Source organism: Carcharodon carcharias, chromosome 2 (genome assembly GCF_017639515.1).
Source record: "Carcharodon carcharias isolate sCarCar2 chromosome 2, sCarCar2.pri, whole genome shotgun sequence".
Taxonomy (NCBI): Eukaryota; Metazoa; Chordata; class Chondrichthyes; order Lamniformes; family Lamnidae; genus Carcharodon; species Carcharodon carcharias.
The window spans coordinates 89,647,627-89,673,762 of record NC_054468.1 but is presented as its reverse complement, the minus strand read 5'-3'; the positions used below and the strand labels follow the sequence as shown (position 1 = coordinate 89,673,762).

Below are 26,136 nucleotides of genomic sequence, written 5' to 3'. Positions count from 1 at the left end.
TGTAAATAAACAAAAGCCTCTCCACTCACCAAAAACCATGTCATTAAAGGAAAGGTATCTCCCACTTTTTCTACCCTTCATTTCTTAACATTCATGTGCACGGTTCAATCTACAGGAGAGGCTACCTCACTTAAGCAGCAGCCATTCAGCAACTGCAAGCCAATTAGGCAGATGTGAATCATTGTGACTCTAACCTTGGTGGCAAAACAGGGGGGTGGGGAGGGGTGGGAGTGGGGTGCTGTTTACCATGCCAATGCACCCCCGCATTCCCCCCCCCCACCCCCCCATCCCTTGTGCAGAGATTGGGTTCGGGGGCCCCTCTGATAAAATCAAGATTAATTGAGCTCAATTGTCACAGTTATCGCTGGATCTGCTCGCCCTTGTGGCCAGTACACACACATACATTTTCCAGCGGCAGTCACTGTTAGGAGACCCTGGCTGATTTCCCCCATCCCTTCCTAGGCCCAGAAGTAATGAGATCAGTAATGATACCCCAAATGGCTATCCCATCTGGGGATCAAAGCTGGGGCTTCCCTGGCCTATGAAACACATCTGCTCACCAAGGCAGTCAAATTGATAAGGGTAAGACAATTAAAGGAGCAAGCTGCAAAACAACAAGTTATATTATGCCTCAGTGTAAGAAGCACACTGAAGTTACTTAGAAATGAATCCAAGGGGAAAGGACATCTGTACACAGAACTCATGCTGAAAGGGATAGACTATTTGTATCTTGGGCAGTTCCATTACCTCTAAATCCACTGCCTTTTTTTTTTACAAACTATGTACATTTTTTCACATGATTCATTTTGTTTAAACAAAACCCTTCTAGAATAATAGTTTGCTATAGTATATTGCAGCTCTCATCTATATTACAAGAACACAGACCCTAAAGCATCACTTGGCCTCCAACAAAGAAAAAAGCTGTGTGACAGTTGTAGTACAGGATAAATAACAGCGGGCAAGGGCACCCACAATGCATCACAACTATAACAACCAATGACACAGCAGCCCCAGTATTGTGACCGTGGCAACGGAGGACAGGCTGCAGTGATTGGGCGCTGCTCCTGGCTTGCTCCCGGTGTCGGAGGTGGAGCTCGTGGAGGCCACCTTTGCTCCCTTCAGAGTGGGGGCCACCGCTGGGAAAATGTTGTTCTTCGCCCACCGGTCTTCTGGTGCATCTGAGGAGAGGAGAGAGACAAAAAATGGATAATTAGAGAGTGGCTCATTTAATGGGAATGTGCTAACTTCTGTGTTGGACTGTGACAGAATAGTTTGTATGAAAACCCTATGAATAAACTTGCCAACTCGTAACCATAATAGCCAATACTTATAATGCATCAATACTAATGTTAGCCAATAGCACCACACCTGCATGGCTGCAAAGAATTCCTTCTGCACCTTCTTATTTGCTCCTCTCCTATTGTAAAGGTCCCTGGCTTAAGCTAGCAGTTGGTTTCAAGGGCCCCTTGTGCCCTCCTAACCCTGTCATCCTTTCTGTCGCTCTCCAGCAGCCATGGCAGAGGATAGTACTAGAGCCAATCTTTACTTAGTCTTACATTTATTTACAGAGTTAAACATTACAAGCATATACCTCCTTACTCAACCACAGTTTCAATAAGTATCTCTTTATAAATGTTCAAGCGAAACCCCAGTAAATGTCCACCACCTGCATAAAATTAAACACAATTAATTTGGAATTAACACTTTCTTCACTTGTGCATGTTAGGAAGCTATTCCACAATGGGAGTATCACTGCCACACACCAACCCTGCCCTCACCTTGCATTCAGCAGGGGGTCAGAGGATAGCAATTAGGAGTGGAAAGGCTTGTCAAAGAGGGCAATACCAACAGCCCTGTGGATCTTAAGGTTTTGGTGGTGTCTTTGGTTCAATAACTCACCACTTTTCATGGCCTCACACATCTTGATCCCCCTGAAACTGATACATTTCCAGGAATGCCTTCTCTTCCCAATCCCACAAGGTCAGCTCTGTAGCAACTCATGGTTCCAGCTTGCCACCAACTTCATACCCCAGTTTACATGCTGTGTCTCAGCGATCCTTTCCATAGACATGGGCTCAGACTTCATATCTCTCCAAGACGCTCTGTTCAAATCCTTCCACTGTGCTACAGTGTGACTTAAAAAACCCTAACCAAAGTTGTGAACTATGATGTGATGGTGAAGTATAAAGAAAATTTAATTCAGCTCAAGCTGTAATTATAATTTATCTTACTGAGGGGTAATATAGTAGTAGAGAGGCTGGTCACATGAAGAGCAGGGCATTATTAGGTAGGCTCCATACAGGCATTAATAGTCCAGGGAACTGGAATTCCAATCCCATTACTGCAATTTGAGAATTTGAATTCTGTTTTTTTAAAAATTGGAAATAAAAATACTGGTAATATCCCTAAGCGACAAACTCCATCCCACCCCCTGACCACTGCCTCAGGCTGAAGCAGACAGTTGACAACCTCTCTGTCTATTTGACCCAGAGCTGAACTTGCAGCTCTATATTCTTCTCCACTACTAAGTCCACCTACTTCCACCCCTGTAATATTACCTGTCTCCACCTCTGTCTCCATTTATCTGCTGCTGAAACCCTCATTCTTTTTGTTGCCTCTAGACTTAACTATTCCAAAGCTCTCCTGGCCTGCTTCCCATCTTCCATCCTCCATTCTCCTGTGGCCTTGCAAAGCTCTATGGCCCGTACTCTGACTCATACTAAGTCATGTTCACTCATCGCCCCCTTGCCCACTGACTTATATTAATACTCAGTCCACCAACACCTCAATTTTAAAATTCTCATTCTCACGTTCAAATCCCTTGATGGCCCCACCTCTCCCTTTCTCTGTAATCTCCTCCAACTCTACAACCCTCCAACAACTCTATGTTCCTCTAGTTCTTGTACATCCTTCACTCAATCATTGATGGCTGTACCTTCAGCTGTGTCAATTCTGGGATTCCCACCTTGAACCTCTTCGCCTCTCCAGCTCCCTCTCTTTCTTTAAAACATTGCTAAATTCTAATCTCTTTGACCAAGCATTTGGTCACCTGTCCTAATATAACCTTTTTTTGTTCAGTGTCAATTTTTCTTATCTTATTACCTTCCTGTGAAGAGCCTTGGGCTACTTTTAAAATGTTATATCAATACACCATGTTGTAAAAGTAACTGTGAAGATGTCAGATTGTCCTAAACATACGAATTAGGAGCAGGAATAGGCCACTCGGTCCCTCAAGCCTGTTCCACCATTCAATAAGATCATGGATGATCTGATTGTAACCTCAACCCCACATTCCTGCCTACCCCCGATAACCTTTCACCCCATTGCTTATCAAGAATCTATCCAGCTCTGCCTTAAAAATATTCAAAGACTCTACTTCCACTGTCTTTTGAGGAAGAGAGTTCCAAAGACTCAAAAACCTCAGAGAAAAAAATTCTCCTCACCTCTGCCTTAAATAGACAACCCCTTATTTTCAACCAGTGACCCACTAGTTTTAGGTTCTCCCACAAGAGGAAACATCCTTTCCACATCCTCCCAATCAAGACCCCTCAGGATCTTATGTGTTTCAATTAAGTCACCTCTTACTCTTCTAAACTCCAAACCTTCTAAACCTAACTGGCTCACCAATACATTTAAGGGAAGGAAACCTGCCATCCTTAACTGGTCCATGCATGATGGTTCCAGTCTTACACTAACATGGCTAAGTCTTAACTGCCTAGCAAGCCACTCAGTTGTATCAAACTGTGGTAAAGTGGAGTTCTACGTACTTTTAAGAGAGTTAGTTGAGCATGTGACTGTATCAACCAATCGCTATATAGTGCAGGCTACTTGGGTAACTGTAAGTCTAGAGCTGGAGGTGATTGAAGAAGCACACATGGTGTTAGTGTTCTGTTCTTCGTTCCAATAAACCATCAGTGTTTGTTCAGTTAATTGGTCTCTCTGCCTACATTGTTTCAAGTACCAACTAATATGTTAATATCAAACGTGCAGCTCAAGTTCGCCGGACAAAAGGAACTTGATAACCAAAAACATAAAACAAACATTAAATGAAAGCCCAACCTGTGCCTGCTCCTCCATGCGATGTACCGCAACCAATGATAACAATCAATCCTTGAGCACTTCAATTTGCAACTGACCATCCACCAATTACTTCCAAACAACAATGAGGCAGAGGGAGACAAGCAGACAGAAAAAAAGACGCAAATAGAGAGGAAGCATACATGGGCTGAATATTATGGACAGGGGGAGGGAATGGTTCGCCCCACCCCACCCCCGCCCCACCCCCCCAGGTGCAATGCCTGCATGGAGCCGACCCGCTCCATGACGGCCTTTCCTGCAGCCATAACGCACTGCAGGCGGGCTTAACAAGGGTCAGGTGGGACTTCTGCCCCCCTCAATGGGGAGGAAGTCCCGTCCTCTGGAGTTGCCGGCTAATCGGATTGCCCGGCAGCTCCATCAGTCCAGACAGTGCACTGCCGGGACTGCAAGAGAAGGAGGAAGAAGGCCCATGGATCCCCAAAGCTGATATGTCTGTAGTCTTGGGAAGGTAGGGGGCCAGGTTAGGGGGTGGAGGGATCATTGGGTAGGTTGGGCTTAAGGCTGAGGGTGTTCAAGAAGAAAGGGTAGGGCGGTTTCATCTTAGATGGACCGACCCCAAGCCACAAAGGGCAGACCCCAAAAATCGACCTCCCCCCTCACTTCCCTCCCAGCCTTTGATGAATGTAGTTAAAAAATCGTGCTGTCCATTCCTGCCTGACTGCTCACACCAAACATTTTATGATCTGGGAAGTATATTATCACAGTGAATTGGCTTGGTAACAAGCCTAAATGACCCTTGATAACCTATTTAAATATACGCTGTTGTGCTGCACTGTAATTGAAGGCAGAGGATTGAAGGATTCAGCCTGTACTGGCTTTAACCAAGTTATCCACCCTGTTGCAACGTGTTGCACTCTCTTGCCTAAGCCTTAACTGCTCAATTCCAAGCTATTCCTTCAGTTTGTCGTGCTGTTATCCTTGTCATTGCCAAGATTTTTTTAAGTGGTTGACAAGGACACTGACTCATTGTGTAGTCTGGGCTAAAGGAATAAAAAGCATAATTGTTGTTGGGAGGCCAAGTTGTACTCTTAATGATAGATAAGTGTCTGCAGATACTTCTTGGGTGGAAAACTTAAGTTTATTTACAATATGCTCAGCAGCGACTACACGTGCGCTTTCAATTCTATCTCTGAATGCTGAGGTAGCCCGCGCTACTTGCCTATTGGGTACTATAGGTCATGTGACCTTGCCTAACAAGTATTATTCTTAAAGGTACATTACACACTAAATAAAACCATAATTACTACAATACTCCCCTATAACTCGGCTATACATATTATATTTACAAGTACATATTTTTCAAGACAACAAAGTATTTACACTGCATAAGGAATTTACAAGTTTAGTCTTTCAGGTGGTTTCCTGGTATGTGTGGAATGTCACAGCTCCACAGCTTCAGATTCTTTGTCAGGAACCTCCTTTTCTGGAGTTGCCTGAACATCAGGTGCTTCAGTGGGCACTTGTAGTTCTGTATCCTCAACTCTTACAGGAACATCAGACAGGTCTGACCTGGGTTCAGTGTCCTCAACAGGAAATGCAGAACTGGTCATGATCACTGGTGGAACCAAATCTCTCTTTTCCTTAAATGGTTCACATGTTTACAGATGATCCGGCCTTCCACCTACATGTGGTAAGATAGAGGTCCAGTCACCGCACTTTGTTCACCCAGTAACCACGTTGGTCCTTCCCCGAAGTTCTTCATGTGTACCAGCTCTTCCACAGTAAATTTCCTCTCGCAACTATGCCAGTTATGTCTAGTTTTCTGGCTCCCCTCACTCCTTTCCACCTTCTCCTCTAAATTCGGCATTATTAAGCTCAATCTCATCCTGAGACAGCGTTTCAACAATAACTTCGCAGGTGTGATACCTGTTGTTGTATGAGGGGTAGTCCTGTATTGAAAAAGAAAGCATGCTAACTTGATTGCAAGGAATCACCAGTTAGCTTTATTGTGCCTGCCTTGAATGTTTGAACTGCCCTTTCAGCCAGTCCATTCGAGGAAGGGTGTTACGGTGCAGTTTTCACGTGAGTTATACTGTTGAGGCTGATAAACCGTTGAAAATAAGCGCTTGTAAATGCCGTGCCGTTATCGGAAACAACTAGTTCTGGTAGTCCGTGAATAGCAAAACTTTGATGTAGTTTTCAGTTGTAGCGGCTGACATTGGTGGCTTCACCTCATATACGTCCAACCATTTTGAATGTGACTCGACAATGAGCAGAAACATTGTTCCCAGGAAAGGTCCAACGTAGTCAATGTGTAACTGCACCCAAGGTCTACCTGGCCATGCCCATGGGTATAACAGAGATGTCGCTGGCAACTTTTGCAGTTGTTGACATTGCACACAGTACTATACTAAATTCTCTATTTCGCCATCCATCCCAGGCCACCATAGATAGCTGCATGCTATGGTCTTCATTCGGGAAATTCCTGGATGGGCACTGTGTAGTTCAATTTAAAGTGATTCCCTTCCCTTTGGAGGAACTATCACTTGTGCTCCCAACAATAAGATGCCATCCTGGCTGGTTATTTCATGTCTTCTTTTGAAGTATGGTTTCATTTAATCAGATACGGGCTCCTGTGACCAACCCTGCAGCACTTGTTCTCGTACTTGAGATAGGACTGGGTCTCGTCTAGTCCAGTCTTGGATCTGTCGAGCACATACCGGCAAGGAATCTAAGAAGTTTAACAGTAAAACAAGTTCCTGTGGAACTGGGACGTGCTCATCATTTTCTTGTAAAGGTAAACAACTAAGGGTATCGGCATTTGCAATTTGATTGCCAGGCCTATGCGCAAAAGTGTATTTGCATGCTGCCGGAATTAAAGCCCATCATTGTATTCTTGCTGAGGCTATGGGTGGTATGGCCTTGGCCTCACTAAACAATCCTCACAATGGTTTGTGGTCTGAAACGATTGTAAAATGGTGGCCATGTACAGACTGGTGAAATTTCTTGACACCAAAGATGACGGACAGGCCTTCTTTTTCTATCTGTGAGTTTTCCTTTTCCTTGTGGTGAGAATTCTTGGTATGTGATCTATTGGCTATTCTGTGCCGCCGTCCCTCCGATGAGAGAGCACTGCTCCCACTCCATAGGGAGATGTGTCACATGTCAGCACCAATTCGTTTGTCTGGTCATAATGAGTTCTGAGGCGCTCTTTGGCGCAGGTGCCTCTCTTATGGCTCTCACTTTCCCCTAAACCAGGTGGAGGCCCTGTGAACCTGCCCGGTGATCCAAGTAGATTGCCTCCCCTCCCCCACTTGGAACATGCACTTTTCTTTTTTCAAACACACTCCAGCTTGCAAGAAATGTTTTAAGGCTTCCTCTAAGTTTGCCAGATGCTCTTTTTCAGTGAAGCCTGTCACCAATACATCATCTAAATAGACTATAACTGGGGTAGCTCTTGCAGTAAGCTTTCCATTCATCTCTGAAAAATGGCACAAGCAGAGGAGACACCGAAGGCCAACTGTGTATATTGGTACAACCCTTTGTGGGTCTTAATTGTGACAAATTCCCTGGAGGCATTATCCAACTCTAGTTGACTCCTGTCAAGCTTTGTGTACATTGCCCCTCCTGCCAGCTTGGCACTCAGGTCTTCAATTGTTCGAATGGGTTGTTTGTCTAGCTTAGCTACTTTGTTAACCATCAGTTTGGGTGTCTCCACAAATTCAGCTGCTTTGGTTGGGTTTAAGGATGGGAACTATGGGTGCTGCCCATCCTGAGAACTGAACAGGTTGTATTGCGCCCAGTTTCTCTAGCCTGTTCAGTTCAATGCTAACTTTTTGTCACAGGGCATGTGGCACTGGTCTCACCTTCATGAAGCATGGGTTTGCTTCCAGATCCAAATGAATCTTGGCCTGCAGACTCTGGATTTTCCCTAGTTTGTCCTTAAAGACGATGGCGTACTTTCTAAGTAGCTCTGGTAGCCCACTTGCTCTCAATTGAAAATTTCAGACCATTCTAACTTAATCTCCTTTAACCAATTTCACCCCAGGAGGCTTGGCCCTTCACCTGCCAACACCATCAAGAATAGCTTTGCCAGTTGGCTTCCATTATGGACAGTTACTCTGCTTATGCCTCTTTCCTGAATGTCTTTGCCTGTATGAGCTTAGCTTGCCATCCATTTCTTTGAAACTTAATTGATATTCACCATTATTCAAATATCTGAAGGTATGTTCCCCAGTTACTGTAGTGGAAGCTCTCTCCACATCCATTCCAACAGGTTTGCCATTTACTTTCACTGTGACAAATATTAGTTCTATATTTCCAACTTTCAGATTAAACAATGAGTAAATGTCTGAATTTATTGTTTCAAGCTCTTCTACATTGTAGATTTCATTGGGCTTCTTCTTTTGTTTACAAGCCTGCTTGAATCTTTCCTTGCACTGCCTCATCATATACCCATTTCTGTGACAAAAGCAGTCTAGTTTTTTTAAACTGACAATCGCTAAAAGACTGTTTCCACTTCTATTAAAATTATTCTTTGACTTTGCTGTTAAGTTATTTTCCTTTATTCTTCGGCTAGTGGGGGCTGTTTCCTGTTTCTGGGCAGAGTCTCACTTTTTCACGCCACTTTCGGTTGAGGTTTCCCACCCAATGTGGAGGATGGCGCCATTTTGCACACTCTGTATTGCTTTTGAATTTCTTACTGTGCTTTCCATGGCCAGCACTATCTCTAGCGCCTTCTTGAAATCCAGATTCACTTCGAACAATAATCTTTCCTGAATAGTGTCCTCTTTCACACCACATGCTAAGTGATCTCTGAGCATACCGTTCAGAGTCATACTGTACTCACAATGTTCTATTAGTTGCTTCAGATTTGCCAAATAGCATGCAATTGTCTCACCTGGGGCTCTAATTTGCGAATTAAACCTGAACGTCTGTATCGTGACTGAGGGCTTATGTTGAAAATGACCTTCACGAGGTTCACCAATTCATCAAAATTCTTCGAATCTGGGGCACTGGGTGCCGTTAAACTTTGAATCAAGCTGTAGCTTTTGCTCCCACAAATACTCAAGAGAATCACTCACCTCTTCTCTTCCCCCGTAATCTTAATCATTTGAAAAAAAAAGGTGAGGCATTCTATGTATTGAGACCAATCATCCATGGCAGGTTCTAAAGGATCAATTCTCCAAAATTGTGGCATTTTGAGAGGGGATAACTTCTTCAATTCTAATGGAACTTGCTACTTACAATCACTGAGTAAGATACAGTATCGATTTCTTTCTAACTTGAAAACTTCTGTTCAATCCTGCTTTACCCTCATCGCCAGTTTGTTGTAGGGTGGCTGAGTTGTACTATTAATGATACAGTTGACCTGCAGGCACTTCTTGGGTGGAAACCTTAAGTTTATTTACAACATACTCAGCAGCAACTACACGTGTGCTTTCAACTCCAACTCTATCTTTACACTGACTGCTGAGGTAGCCGTGCTACTCTCCTATTGATTACTACAGATCATGTGATCTTGCCGAACAAGTTTTATCCTTAAAGGTATATTACACACTAAATAAAACCATAATTACTACACTAATTGTAGAGTTTCATTCTTTATTCCATTAATTCATTCTTGTAGGAAAAATACATCCCAGAAATTAATTATTAAAGCATCTATTAATTGATATATCAAAATTTTTGGAGCCTGCTGTTAATCACAACTATATCCTACTGCTATGATTTAACACTTTTATGACATTGGAAAAAGCTAGAGCTTTGTGACTGAAGTACATTGCTTCTACTCTCTTTAATAGTGAGCAGTCGAGTGAGTTGTTGGCACAGTGATATCACACCCATAAGATGGTACAGGGTTTGAACTTCACTCCAGTCACTCTGAGTGGAAACTGGAACTCTGGCTCTGAACTGTAGGCTAACATCCAGCAGGATTCTCATGTCTGGTGGGTGTAGGTGGTCCTCCTACCTCATTGTATGGGTTGTGGGCTCCTATGAAATCCTCTGGCCATAGCGGTCCAACCAGCCTACTGGATGGTATAGAGATGGTTACAGCCATAAAAGAAGCATTTAAGTCTGTTAATCAGCCTGTGAATCCCTCCACTCTTCACTTTACTTTCTCCCAGGGAAAAGCATGAAAGTACAAAAAAATGACAATATGTGCACCTGAATTTCCAGTCTATGATCTCAGCTGAGAGTGCAATGTTGGACAATTACTCTCGCTAATCAGTTGCCCCAAAACAATCTATGAGTTTGGAAAACCTTAGGAAATCTGGGTGGTAATCTTTACTGACTGAACAAATGGGGTTTCCACTGGATGGGGCAAAGTTAACGCAGCTCAGCTGGGAAATTCTCAGCTTACATTATGTTTCCAAGTCCTGGGGTGGGAACTTGACCTTCTGATATAAACTCTCTAATCCGTTTGGTATTTCAGTTTTATAGGTTGTCCAAGAACTACTCATGTGTCAGCTTTGGCTCAATTAGTAGCATTCCTTCCTCTGAGTCAGAAGGTTTGTGTTTCCAGCTCCACTCCAAGGAGCACATATATCCAGGCTGTCACTTCAGTACAACACTGAGAGAATGCTGCACTGTTGGATGTGCTCTCTTTCAGATGAGATGTTAAACTGAACATGGACATAAAAAATTCCAAATGGCACAAACTGTAGATAAGCAAGGAAGTCCTGCTAGTGTCCTGGCCAAGATTAATCCCTCTGTAAACATTGCTGAAACAGATTACTATCACAATGCTGCTTGTGGGAGCCTGCTGTGTGCAAATTGGCTCCTATAGTTCCTACATTACGACAGTGGCTGCACTTCAAAAATGCTTCATTGGCTGTAAAGCACTTGGAGACATACCGAAATTGTGAAAGGTGCTATATTAATGCAAGTTTTTCCTTCTTTTTTCAGAGGTAGGAGTGTTCCAAAATTAACTGAAATGAGTGCTCAATATCTACTGTCAGCAAAAATAAGAAAATGACAGTCTGGTTCCAAAGTAGGTTTGATCCTGAAATACCACAACACATGAAACTTTAAAAATATATAATCTCACTCTGTACTCGCTACCACATGGAGTGATTGAAGCAAATGTCAGCTTGAATTAAAAAATTGGCTTGAAGACAGAAAACAGCAACTTGTGGTAAATAGTTGCTTTTCAGACTGGAGGATGATAGACAGTGGTGTTCCCAAGGGTTAGGAGCACTGCTTTTTTTGCACACATAAATGACTTGGATATTGGAATACAGAGTAAAATTTCAAAATTTGTCGACGATACCAAACTTGGAGGTGGTGCAAATTGACTGCACGAGGATGTAGATAGGCCAGCAGAATGGGAAGACAAGTGGCAGATGGCATTTAATACATGAAGTGTAAGGTGATGCATTTTGGCAGAAGGGATAGGGAGAGGCAATATAAACAAAATAACGCAGTTCTAAAGATTGTACAGAGAGAGAGGGACCTGGGGGTTCATGTGCATAGATCTTTGAAGGTGGCAGGACATATTGAAAGAATAGTTTGAAAAACATTCGGGATCTTAGGCTTCATAGATATAAGAATTGACTATAAAGGCAGGGAAGCTATGCTAAACCTTTAAAAAGTTGGTTAGGTCACAACTAGAGTATTGCATCCAGTTCTGGTCACCACATCTTAGGAGGAAGAGTGCAGAGGAGATTGACCAGAATGGTTCCAAAGATGAGGGAATTTTGCTATATTGCTGGGTTGCAGAACCGGGGGTTGTTCTCCTTGGAGCAAGGCAGGTTGAGGTGTAATGTTCAGTTATTTAATGCTTTTAATATCCATTACAAGCCTACTGACTCCCACAGCTACCTCGACTACAGCTCCTCACATCCCGCTTCCTGTAAGGACTCCATCCCATTCTCTCAGTTCCTTTGCCTCCGTCGATGCTGTTCTGATGATGCCACTTTCAAAAACAGTTCCTCTGACATGTCTTCCTTCTTCCTTAACTGAGGTTTTCCACCCACGGTGGTTGACAGGGTCCTCAACCATTTCCAGTCCATCTCCCACACATCCGCCCGCACACCTTCCTCTCCTTCCCAGAACCATGATAGGGTCCCCCTTGTCCTCATTTATCACCTCAGCAGCCTCCGCATTCAAAGGATCATCCTCCGCCATTTCCGCCAAATCTAGCATGATGCCACCACTAAATACATCTTCCCTTCACCCCCACCGGCAGCATTTCGCAGGGATTGTTCCCTCTATGACACCCTGGTCCACTCCTCCATCACCCACTACACCTCAACCCCCTCCCACGGCACCTTCCCATGCAACCGCAGAAGGTGCAACACTTGCCCCTTTACTTCCCCTTTCCTCACCGTTCAAGGGCCCAAACACTCCTTTCAAGTGAAGCAGCATTTCACTTGCACTTCCTTCAATTTAGTATACTGCATTCGCTGCTCCCAGTGCGGTTTCCTCTACATTGGAGAGACCAAACGCAGACTGGGTGACCGCTTTGCAGAACACCTTCGGTCTGTCCGCAAGCATGACCCAGACCTCCCTGTCGCTTGCCATTTCAACACACCACTCTGCTCTCGTGCCCACATGTCTGTCCTTGGCTTGCTGCAATGTTCCAGTGAAGCTCAATGCAAACTGGAGAAACAGCACTTCATCTTCCAACTAGGTACTTTACAGCCTTCCAGACTGAATATTGAGTTCAACAACTTTAGATCATGAAATCTCTCCTCCATCCCCATCCCCTTTCTGATCCCCCTTTTTCCAATAATTTATACATATTTTTATTTTCCCACCTATTTCCATTATTTTTAAATTTATTTCGATCTATTGTTTTATCTCCACCTTTTAGCCCATTTTGATCCCTTCCCCCCACCCCACCCCCACTAGGGCCATCTGCCACTAGCTTGTCCTGCTTGCTACCCTTAATGTCCCCATTAGCACATTCCTTAGATAACATTGCCACCATCAACACCCCTTTGGCCTTTTGTCTATGACATCTTTGGCAATCTCTTCTTTGCCTCCACCTATCACTGGCCCTCTGTCCAGCTCTACCTGTACCAGCCACCTCAACCAGCTTATATTTCACCTCATTTCTATTTTTCCTTAGTTTTGATGAATAGTCCTATGTATTCCTCTCCACAGATGCTGTCAGACCTGCTGAGTTTTTCCAGGTATTTTTGTTTTTGTTTCAGTTATTTAATATTTGATTATGTGTGCCTGCTGACTACTTACTGTGTATGATTAGTCTAGCCTTGGTGTGATCGCTTAGAAAAAGAAACCAAACTTAGGCAAGCTGCTGTGACCATGAGAGTAGACATTTTAAAGCATTGAATAAAACAAGTATCATCTTTGCATATCTCCAAGGCATAAAACACAACAGAGCATAGACCTGATAGAGGTATACAACAAAAACACCAATGACTTATATTTATATAGTCCCTTTAACATAGTGAAATGTCCCAAGGTGCTTCACAGGAGCATTATAAAATAGAGTTTTACACTGAGCCACAGAAGATATTAAATCAAATGACCAAAAGTTTGGTCAAAGAGGTAGGTTTTTAAGAAGTGTTTTAAAAGAGGTGGAGAGGTGGAGAGGTGTAGAAAGGGAATTCCAGAGCTTAGGGCCCAGGCAACTGAAGCCTGTAATGGAGCAATTACGATTGGGAATGCACAAAAGGCCAAAATTAAAGGAATGCAGGTACCTTGGAGTGTTGTGGAGCAGGAGGAAAATACAGAGATGGGGAGGACAAGGCCATGGAGGGATGTGAAAACAAGGATGATCATTTTAAAATCGATACATTGCTCGAACAGGAGCCAATGCTGGTCAGTGAGCACAGGGATGATAGGGGAATGGCACTTGCTGCGAGTTGAGACACAGGCATCAGAGTTTTGGATGACCTCAAGTTTACGGAGGGTAGAATATGGGAAACCAGCCAGGAACGCATTGGCCTGGAGGTAATGATAGCTTGGCTGAGGGTTTCAGCTGCAGGTGAGCTGAAACAGGTGTGAAGTTGAGTGATGTTATGGATGTGGAAATAGGTGGTTTTATTGATAGCATAAGTATGAGGTATGGAAGCTCACTTCAGGATCAAAAGTGACATCAAGGTTGTGAACATAATGGCTTAATCTCAGACTGTTGCCAGCGAGAGGGATGGAATCGGTAGCTAGGGAATGGAGTTTGGAGCTGAGGCCAAAAATAAAGCCCTCAGTCTTCCTAATGTTTAATTGGAGGAAACTTTTCATCATCCAATTGTGGATGTCGGATAAGCAGTCTGATAATTTACGAACAGTGCAGGATTTGAGGGAGGTGTGAGGTAGAGCTGGCTACCATCAGCATACATGTGAAAAATAATGCTGTGACTTTGGATGATGTTGCCAAGGGGCAGCATGTAGATCAGAAATAGGAGGGCCAAGGATTGATCCTTGGGGGACACCACAGGTAAAGGTGTACAGGATTATGACAGGTTAAGTAAGGTAGACAAAGAAAAGCTGTTCCCATTAGTTGATGATACAAGGACTAGGGGAGGGCACAGATTTAAGGTCTTGGGCAACAGATAGAGGAGGAATGTGAGGAAGAACATTTTTATACAGCAAGTGGTAATCAGCTGGAAAATGCTGCCCATGAGGGTGTTGGAAGCAGAGATGATCAATGATTTCCAAAGGAAATTAGATAGGGCACTTGTGGGAAATAATATTGCAGGGCTACAGCAATAGATCAGGGGAATAGGATTGACTGGGTTGCTCTTCAGACAGCATGAATTTAATGGGCTGAATGGCTGCTTGTTGTGCCGTAATGACTCTATGGGCAGAATCATTCCAGATTTCAACTAAGTGTGATAGTAGGTGTGAAAAAAGACATTTTACCCACCAGCTGCTGTATCATCTGCTTCCCGTCTCATTAATTATGCAGCCACAGGAAACATGCTGTCCTGATGGTGGACGGCCCTGAATCACTCACCCTGCCATTACCTCACTGTTTCCTCACTCCGGGTGCCATACCTAAACTGCAGCCGCACACACAGTTCTCAATGCTTGCAGCCCAGGACTGCTCCAGTGAAGGCATGACCCTGAAAGCCAGGAAGAGTTCAGTGACCCATCACTGGAATGCCTTTTGAAGACCCGCTTTGATGTCCTCCACTGTCGCTCCGGCTGCAGGAGGTCCAGCAATCTCACCACTCTGGCTTCGGAGGCGGTGGCTGTGGTGGTCAGTGCCAATGTTGCACAGAAGAGGCTGACCATCCAGAGGATGAATGATATCATCATGTTGCCAGAGTAAGGCAACCATCTCATCACTCTAAACTCACACACTCACAAGGCCATCACACATTCACTGGCATCTCACTCACTGCCAGCTCAAGGGACATCACCACTCACTCCCTCACACACACCCTCACATCTCCATCTAGCCTCATCTTCTCTGGAAACTGCCTCCTCGGCCCTGACCCTCTTGAGGCCACTTGCACAGATCAACATGTGTCTCCACACAAACCCTGGGATACACCCCTTCTCCAGTACAGCCCTGGTCCTGCAGCCTCTTCCCTTGCCTGAGGCCACTTCTCCCCCTTCCCCAAGCAAGCCCTAGCCCTGCAGCCATTGAACAGCCACCCCTGCCTGAAAGCTGGCCTGGTAGGTAGAGACCTGCCTGTGAGCCCCCCTAAAGGGATGTAGTGCTGTCTGTAAAGCCCGGTGCTGACGATCACGTGTGTTGCAAGGTAGGCAAACAAACCTCAAAGTCTCGAGTGAAGTGCAGCCCGCCAGGTGCACGTCGCTTATGTACAGTTGGGAAACACGTTGGCGTATAATCACACTGATGTGCCCAGATGATCCAGCGTCAGGGGATGATTCCAGCGAGCAGTACTTACAATGAGATGCTGAAGGATTGAAATAAGGTTCCCGACGTATGGCGGTGGGAAACGTGGCCCCGCCATTGATGGGTGGAGCAGACGATTGCAAACTGGTGTCACTATGGCGTAAACCCGATTTTTGGTTTTTTTGCCATACTGTCCGCTCATGCCCGCCATGACACTTACAGCCAACAGGAACAGAAAATTCCAGCCAGTGGCTCAATAGGTACATTAAGTACATGAAGGAGAAAGGAATCAAACATTATGCTGATGGACTTAAGTGAAGAAGATAGGAGGAGGCTTGAGAGGACCATGTGTGCTGGCATGGACCGGTGGACTGAATGAATGTACAGCACAGAAACAGGCCAATGAAATTCTATGTATCCCCTATAAAATCTGACAGTATATTCCCAGTTTAATTTCACTGTTTCCCATTGTATATCACTTGTATAATCTCATTGTTTCTCCTTAAGTATCCCCTATATAATCACTCTTTCTCACTCTGTATCCACTTTATAATCTCAGGGCACATTCCTATGCATCAATGTGTCTCAAAGTATATACTACCAAAAACACATTAACTCATCATTTACCTCATTGTTGTCTGTGGGACCTTAATGTATGCAAATTAGTTACCTCATTTGCCCATATAACAACAGTGACTATCTTTCATGAGTAATTCATTGGCCTTGACACGTGTTAAGATGTCCTGAGGATGTGAGGAGTGCTATAAAAATGCAAGTCCTTTCTTTATGGAAAGTAAGGCACATCAGGGCACAATCGGATTCAACTGTGATGGACCCAATAGTTGAATAACAAAAACAAAAATAGAATTACCTGGAAAAACTCAGCAGGTCTGGCAGCATCGGCAGAGAAGAAAAGAGTTGACGTTTCGAGTCCTCATGACCCTTCGACAGAATAGTTGAATAGCCTGCTGATATGCACTAAAAAGAACAAGGAAGGCTTGCATTTATTTAACACTCCTCACAACTATTGGATGTCTCAAAGCACTTTACAGCCAATGAAGTGCTTTTGAAGTGTAGTCATTGTTGCAGTGTCAGCATCGCATCAGCCAATTTGTTCACAACCAATTCCCACAAACAGCAAAGTGATAATGACCAGATAATCTGCTTTTGTGATGTTGATTGAGAGGTAAATATTGGCCAATACACTGGGGTAACTCCCCGGCCCTTCCTCAAAGTATGCCATGAGATCTCTTACATCAAGCTGAGCAGGAAGGTAAGGCCTCCCTTGGTTTAATGTCTCATCCAACAGATGACGCCTCTAACAGTGCAGCAGTGCACCGTCAGGACTGTGCTGGGGTGTGAACCTTGACTATTGTGCTCAATCTTGAAGTGGGACTTGAACCTGGAAACTCGTGACTCAGAGGTGAGAGTGCTACCAACTCCGAAATGAAGAATGGACACACAGAACAGCTGGCACCCAGTGATCATATTTCAGGATGCATCAGAAAAGGAGAACATTAAAGGCAGGGGTGGGAGGGGGTCATGGGAGAACCGGAGGCTAAAAGAACATTACAGGAATATAATAGTTTGGCCCTTGCCAACAAGAATTTAAGATGGATTTAAGAATCCCTTTTCCCTCCACTGGTCTTTGCTCAACAACTGGTTTCCCAGGTTTGGGATTTTGGCATTGACCTTTATCCATATCCCACATATGGAAGGGGTGGGGGGGGGTGCGGTGTTGGTGCTGGTGTCAGAGGGTGGTGGTGGCATAGTGATATTGTCACTGGACCAATAATTCAGAGACTCAGGGTAATGCTCTGGCGACCCAGGTTTGAATCCCATCAAGGCAGGTGGTGGAATTTGAATTTTAAAAATCTGCAATTAAAAGTCCAATGATGACCATGAAATTATTGTTGGAAAAACCCATGAGGAAATCTACTGCCCTTACCTGGTCTGGCCTACATATGACTCCAGACCCAGTGAAATGTAGTTGACTCTTAAAATGCCCTCTGAAATGCCCTAGCAAGCCACTCATCGGTATCACAATTGCTAGAAAGTCTATAAGGAATGAAATCAGACGGACCATCCAGCATTGACCTTGGCACCGGAATCTAACACAAACTTAGCCCTGTTAACCCCGCAAAGTCCTCCTTACTAATATCTGGGAGAGTTGCCCAGCAACAGCCTGACAGATTCATACTCAGGGATTCAGAACTTAAAGAAAATGTCCCAGACACCACCATCAGACACCTGGATTCGTCCTGTCCCACCAGCAGGACAGAATTAACAGTCAGGAGGGAGTTGCCCTGGGAGTCCACAACATCGACCCTGGACCCCATGAAGTCTCATGGCATCAGTTCAAACATGGGCAAGAAAACCTCCTGCTGATTACCACGTACCGCCCTCCCACAGCTGATGAATCAGTGCTCCTCCACATTGAACACCACTTGGAGGAAGCACTGAGGGTGGCAAGGGTGCAGAAGATACTCTGTGTGGGGGACTTCAATGTGCATCACCAAGAGTGGCTCGGTAGCATCACTATTGACTGAGCAGGCTGGTCCTAAAGAGCATAGCTGCTAGACTGGGTCTGCGGCAGGTGGGGAGGGAACCAACAAGAGAGAAAAACATACTTGACCTCATCCTCACCAACCTGCCTGTTGCAGATGCATCTGTCCATGACAGTTTCGGTAGCAGTGACCACTTGTGGAGATGGAGTCCAGGCTTCACATTGAGGATACCCTCTGTTGTGTTGTGTGGCACTAACCTGTGCTAAATGGGATAGATTTCAAACAGATGTAGCAATTCAAGACTGGGCATCCATGAGGTGCTGTGGGCCATCAGCACCAGCAGAACTGTACTTGAACACAATCTGTAACCTCATGGCCTGGCATATCCCCCATTCTACCATTACCATCAAGACAGGTGATCAACCCTGATTCAATGAAGAGTGCAGGAGGGCATGCCAGGAGCAGCACCAGGCATATCTAAAAATGAGGTGTCAACCTGGCAAAGCTATAACACAGGACTACTTGCGTGGCAAACAGCATAAACAGCAAGTGGTAGACAGATCTAAGTGATCCCACAACCAATGGATTAGATTGAAACTCTGCAGTCCTGCCACATCTAGTCATGAATGGTGGTGGACAATTAAGCAACTCATTGGAGGAGAAAGCTCCACAAATATCCAGCAGTGATGGGAGAGCCCAGCACATCAGTGCAAAAGATAAGGCTGAAGCATTTGCAACTATTGTCATCCAGAAGTGCTGAGTGGATGATCCATCTTGGCCTCCTCTTGAGGTCCCCAGCATCACAGGTGCCAGTCTTCAGCCAATTTGATTCACTCCACATGATATAAAGAAACGGCTGAAGGCACTGGATACTGCAAAGGCTATGGGCCCTGATAATATTCTGGCAATAGCACTGAAGACTTGTGCTCCAGAACTTGCTGCGCCCCTAGCCAAGCTGTTCCAGTACAGCTACAACACTGGCATCTACCTGGCTATGTGGAAAATTGCCCAGGTATGTCCTGTACACAAAAAGCAGGACAAATCTAAACCAGCCAATTACAGTCCCATCAGTCTACTCTCCATCATTAACAAAATGATCGAAGGGGTCAGCAAGTGGCACTTGCTTAACAATAACCTGCTCACTGACGCCCAGTTTGGGTTCCGTCAGGGTCGCTCAGCTCCTGACCTCATTACAGCCTTGGTTCAAACATGGACAAAAGAGCTGAACTCCTGAGGTGAGGTGAGAGTGACTGTCCTTGGCATCAAGGCAGCATATAGCATCAAGGAGCCTGAGCAAAACTGGAGTCAATGGGAATCAGGGGGAAATGGTCCATTGGTTGGAGTCATACCTAGCACAAAGGAACATGGCTGTAGTTGTTGAGGGTCAGTCATCTCAGCTCCAAGGCATCACTGGAGGAGTTCCTCAGGGTAGTGTCCTAGGTCCAACCATCTTCAGCTGCTGCATCAAAGACCTTCCCTCCATCATAAGGTCAGAAGTGGGGATGTTTGTTGATGATTACACAATGTTCAGCACCATTCGCAACTCCTCAGATACTGAAGCAATCCATGCCCAAATGCAGCAGGATCTGGACAATATCTAGGCTTGGGCTGACAAGAGGCAAGTAACATTCGTGTCACACAAGTGCCAGGTAATGATCAACTCCAACAAGAGAGAATCTAACTATTGCCTCTTGACATTCAATAGCATCACCATCGCTGAATCCCCCACTATCAACATTCTGGGGGGGGGTTACCATTGACCAGAAGTGGAACTGGACTAGCCATATGAATACTGTGGCTGCAGGAGCAAGTCAGAGGCTGTGAAATCTGTGGTGAGTAATTCATCTCCTGACCCCCCAAAGCCTTGACTACCATCTACAAGGCACAAATCAGGAGTGTGATGGAATACTCTCCACTTGCCTGGATGAGTGCAGCTCCAATAACACTCAAGAAGCTTGACACCATCCAGGACAAAACAGTCCACTTGATTGACACCCCATCCACAAACATTAACTCCCTGCACCACTGATGCAGTGTGCACCATCTACAGGTACGCTGTGAGAACTCACCAAGATGCTTCAGACAGCACCTTCCAAACCCACACCCGCTACCATCTTGAGGACAAGAGCAGCAGATGCATGGGAACACCACCACCTGGAAGTTCCCCTCCAAGCCATGTACCATCCTGACTTGGAAATATATCACCATTCCTTCACTGTCACTGGGTCAAAATCCTGGAACTCCCTCCCTAACAGCACTGTGGGTGTTTCTACACCATAAGGACTGCAGCGAACATACAAATGTATGAACAAGGAGCAGGAGTACGCTATTCAGCCCCTTGAACCCGCTCCACCATTTAATAAGATCATGACTGATCGGATAGTAACCTCAAATCTGCATCCCACCTACCCCCGATAACCTATCAACCTCTAGTTTACGAAGAATCTATCCACCTCTGCCTGAAAAATATTCAGAGATTCTGCTTCCACCACCTTTTCAGGAAGAGAGCTCCAAAGACTCACAACCTTCTGAGTGAAAATTTTTTTTTCTCATCTCTGTTTTAAATGGGCGACCCCTTATTTTTAAACTGTGACCTCTAGTTCTGGATTCTCCCACAAGAGGAAACATTCTCTCCACATCCACCCTTTCAAGACCCCTCAAGATCTTATATATTTCAATCAAGTTGCCTCTTGCTCTTTTAAACTCCAGTCTGTCCAACATTTCCTCCTAAGACAACCCACCCATTCCAGGTATTAGTCTGGTAAACCTTCTCTGAACTGCTTCCAATGCATTTACATCCTTTCTTAAATAAGGTGACCAATGCTTTACACAGTATCCAAATGTGGTCTCACTAATGCCCTGTAAAACTGAAGCATAATCTCTCTACTTTTGTATTCAATTCCCCTTGCAACAAATGATAACATTCTATTAGCTTTCCTAATTATTTGCTGTATCTGCATACTAGCCTTTTGTGATTCATGCACTAGGACATCCAGATCCCTCTGCATCTCAGAGCTCTGCAATCTCTCACCATTTAGATAATATGTTTCTCTTTTATTCTTCCTGCCAAATTGGAGAATTTCAAATTTTCCCACATTATACTCCATTTGCCAGATATTTGCCCACTGACTCAACCTAGCTATATCTTTTAGCAGCCTCCTTATGTTCTCTTCACAACTTACTTTCCTACCTATCTTTGTGTCATCAGCAAATTTGGCAACTATCCCATCCATCCGATAATCCAAGTCATTTACATAAATTTTAAACAATTGAGGTCCCAGCACTGATTCCTGTGGCACACCACTCGTTACATCTTGCCAACCTGAAAAAGGCCCATTTATGCCAACTCTCAGCTTCCTGTTAGCCAGCCAATCTTCTATCCATGCCAATATGTTACCCCCTATACTATAAGTTTTATACTTCTGATGTAGTATTTTACCAAATGCCTTCTGGAAATCTTAAGTACAGTACATCCAACAGCTCCCCTTTATCCAAAAAGGCAGCCCACCACCCTGTTCTCAAGGGCAATTAGGGATGGGCAATACATGCTGGCCTAGCCAGCAATGCCCAAATATGTACAAATATAAAAAAATAATAATTTCCCACATATAATAACTCAGAAAGTTGGCCCATTCTAAAACACCTTTCTTGACATGGAAGAACCTAACTGTCAGTTTGTGGCCCTTTGGTGTAGGACGTAATATCATAGGCAGCTGACAGAAACCACTGGCATTGTATGTCAGAAAATACCATCATATTTTGCAAGCTGTTACAGTCAGTCATACCCAAAGGAATATGAGAGCCTTGGGCTTTAGTTAGTTGGAGAGGAGACGCACTGTTAAAGGCAGCAAGTGTCATTTGAGGAATTCCTCAGGGAAAATCAGCTTCATGGTATCAACCATCCAGGGGAAAATTCATCGGACAGCAGACAATTGTAGCAGATATACCATGAACATTTTTGCAAACTAGGAAAGCTTGGTGCAATGCCTAACAGTGACGGAGCCCGCCTAGAAATAAATCAAGATGTTGAGTTTTGGCGTGACATTTTAGGAGCAAGTAGAGCCAGAAGATTTGACTTCTATTCATTTGTGGAACATCAGCACCGCACCAAAGCGATTTACAGCCAATGAACTACTTTCTAAGTGCAGCCACCTCATTGGTTGGAAAGTGCCTTTGAGTCAGAAGTTAGTGGGTTCAAGTCACACCCCAGAAACTTGCACATTTCATCCAGGTTGACAGTCCTCAGGTTTTCGGATGAGATGTTAAGCCAAGACCCTTTATGCCCTCTCAGGTGAAAACAAAAGATCCCAAGGCCTGATATAGGAAGAAGAGTATGGGAGTTCTTCCGATGTCCTGGCCAATGCTCATCCTTAGTTAATGTCAAGTAAAACAGATGAGCTGGTCATGTATTGCATTTCTATTTGTGGCTGCCATGTTCCCTACATTACAACAGTGACTATACTTCAAAAATACTTTATTGGCTGTGAGGCATTTTGGTACATCTTTGAAGTTGTGAGGGACAAGAACACAGGGCTGGATTTTATTTGCCCCCATTGGGTGTGTTTTTGGTGGGGACGGGGGGTGGGGGGAGCAGGGGCATGTAAAATTGGGCAGGTGCCAACCATACCATCTTGCTTCCCTCCCCTGAGCTCACCCCCATAATACTGGGAAATCAGTGGGCACCAAAATTGGCAGCCCATCCGCCATACTTAAATAAATAATCAAGGGTCAATTAAATTTGTTAACAAGCCAACTGACGCAATAATACATTGCCCACACTATAATACGGTTGATGTGGGCAGTCAGACTGGAGTGGGCAGGCTGCCTTTTTAAAAAAAACTTTTTAAAAGGGCAGGAAGGAAGGGGGATACTATCTTTGGGGACTGCCCTTTGCGCAACTGGGGGCAGCCCCTAAAATAGCACCTCCCCTTTCTTTGTACCCGCCTGCTCTATAAAACACACCACCCTCACCCACCCACAGCCCTCCCCAACCCACAGTAATATGCTGCCCACAGGAACAGGAGTAGCCCAATTATCCCCTCAAGTCTGATCCACAATCAATGAGATCATGGCTCATCTGCAGTCTAACTTTAAATATATCCACATACTCATTCACAAAATCCATTAATCTCAGGTTTTAAATTAACAATTGATTGAGCATCAATTGTCTTTAGCAGAAGAGAATTCCAAACTTCTACCACTTTTTGTGTGTAGAATTGTTTCCTAATTTCACTCCTGAATGGCCTGGCTTTAATTATTAAACTATGCCCCCTATAGTCCTGGACTCTCCAACCAGCAGGAATAGTTTCTCTCTGTACCCTTTACTATCTTAAAAACTTCAACCAAATCACCCCTTAACTGTCTAAATTCCAGAGGATACACAGATATAAAGGTCAGCATTCCATTTGGGTTGTTGAGTATTTTCTGTACATGTTCATGACATTTTAATGATCTGTGGAGCTGGACCACAAAGTCTCTCGAGACCTCCACTGTTTCTAGCTTTTCAGAATTTCGGAAAAACTTAAGACTGTAGTAGGAGTTGTACATAGGCCCTTGGTAGCAGATGTGAAGTGGAAGATGCTGTGTATATGCAAATCTTTTCTTTCCTTTAAATCCATCTCAGGCTCATGACATAAACATAACCAGAGATGTAAAATGGCTGAAAACAGAATTTCAGGCCCTCCCCTTTACCTTATAAAGGTCCATGAATGGCTAAATTGGCTGATCTGAGAGAAAGCAGAATTTAATGTTTTTATGTCTTAGGTCTATGAGTTCACTAGTCGAGTAAACTTGAATTGCATGCCTTCATATACACTTGTTTGTTGATGCTCACTCACAATAACGGAGACCGACATAAGAACAAATGTGATTGTTTATTGCAACAGAAGGCAGAGCGCTAAATCCTTGCTTGCTCCCACAACCATCTCCAGCTCTAGGCTTAGTTAACCAGTAGCCCATGCTGTACAGTGATTGGTTAGCACTGTCACATGGTTAGTCCACTTGAATTCTCTTAAAGGTACATGGCCTCCACTTTACCACAAATGGGTTATAATCGGTCTAAAACTGGACTTCATACTACTGATTGCTAATATCATGTACCTCTGAGAGGATCTCCATGATTGAACAGACTTCTGAAACTGACACAATGAAGAATGAGCACTGGAGTATGAGAGTGAATCCATCTCCTAACACCTTGAGGAAAAGGGGAGGGGAGAAAACTGGAGAAAGAGTGGGAGTGCAGATTCAATAAGCAAGAAACAGACTTCCATGGAGATCCCAGCAACAAATAGCTTTTCACACAGGGCCTACCATTAAATGCCCAAGAGAATTTTGCCTGAACATTGTGGGCTTGATCAGGCATGCACACCTCAAAGGCTAAAGGATACTCCAACCATTCCCCAATCCCACCCAAAAAACAAACATTAGTGTTTATCGATCGCTATGAGAGTTACATAACTCTCAGTCTTATCAATGGGAATTTAATTATCCCACCATTACTCTAGTACAGAAAAGAATTTGATGCCTTTAAGAGATACAAGAGAACCTTCAAAATGTTATTGAGATAAATTACCAATAAATCACTTTGCTAGGTACATTTGGGCAGATCCTTGGCTCCCTTCAAACTTCTTTCATTATCTCCTGCTGCAATGAATACAACACATCCCTGCAGCATCCTGCATTCTATTACATCCCATCTTGCTGACTCCAGCGCTCCAGAATCATCTGATTAAATTAAGACCTCACTGGGGCAAATCTATTTCCCTTTCTCAGTCAACCGTGTCCAGTTTGGTAACTCAATTGCTCGCTATAAATCAGCCTGACCAAAAAAATGTATTCATCCAGTTATTCCTCTCTATTGACCCAATTTGAACTCAAAGTTCTTTTGATGGTTGAAGTGCAGGGAGACCACTAACTGGTTACGAAGATTCACAGACACTTCAAACCACTATTTGTGGATCTCGATGCTCATCAAAAAAAAACTCGAAAGACCTGTATTTATAAAGCGCTTTTCACAAACACAGTATGCCTCAAAGCACTTTACAGCCAATGGAGTATTTTTTGAAGTGTAGTCATTCTTGCAATGTAGAAAATGCAGCAGTTAATTTCTGTTTCGCAAACTCCCGGAAACAGTAATGTGATAATGACCCTGATTTTATGGGCCAGAATTTTGAGGTCGTTGGGTGGGCACAGTGGGCGGGCCCTGGGAGCGGCCGGGAAACGGCCCACTGCTCTCGATCAGCCCCCGACCCGCGATTCCACACTGGCTGCCAGCGTGAAAGGCCCATTGAAAGGCTCAGTGCTGCCGGGGTGGAGGTGGGAGAAGTCAGTGCAGGCACGGGAGAGCGCGCAATGAAAGCTGCCTCAGGGAGCTGAAGAATTAAAAACCATCAGATAAGAATTTAAAAATGCAGAAAAAAATGCCCACTCATTGGACTCACTCACCTAAACATATAGACTATAAAAATTCTGCCCAAACATTTTTATTTTTTGAAGGTTAATATTGGAAACCTCATCCCGCCCTTGCATGAGTTTTCCTGAAAAATGCAAAGGCCACCTGGCCGATTCGCCCGTCCACCAACCATAACGTTGGACAGGCAGCGGAAAATCCAGGTTAACTGATACATTAATGGCCTTAACGGGCCTCTTAATTGTTGGTGGGCATGCGCAAGACATCGCACAAGTGCATGGTGATGTTGGGATGCTCACCCGACGTCATTGCGCATGATTTTATAGCCGATCGGGTCAGGCACGAGCCCACCTGTGGGACATAAAATTCTGCCCATGATGTTGATCGAGGGACAAATATTGGCC

General features: G+C 44.3%; 1 protein-coding gene across 2 annotated transcripts in view; it reads right to left on the bottom strand.

Moving 5' to 3' along the window:
- Positions 1–304: 304 nt before the first annotated feature.
- gpc5b (glypican 5b) overlaps positions 305–26,136 on the bottom strand; it is a 575,096-nt gene continuing 549,264 nt past the window's right edge. For both annotated transcript variants that reach the window (XM_041178181.1, XM_041178189.1), the window contains one exon: positions 305–1,178. In XM_041178181.1, coding sequence (XP_041034115.1) covers positions 985–1,178 — 194 coding nt within the window. In that variant the 3' untranslated portion in view covers positions 305–984. The remainder of the gene's footprint in view (positions 1,179–26,136) is intronic.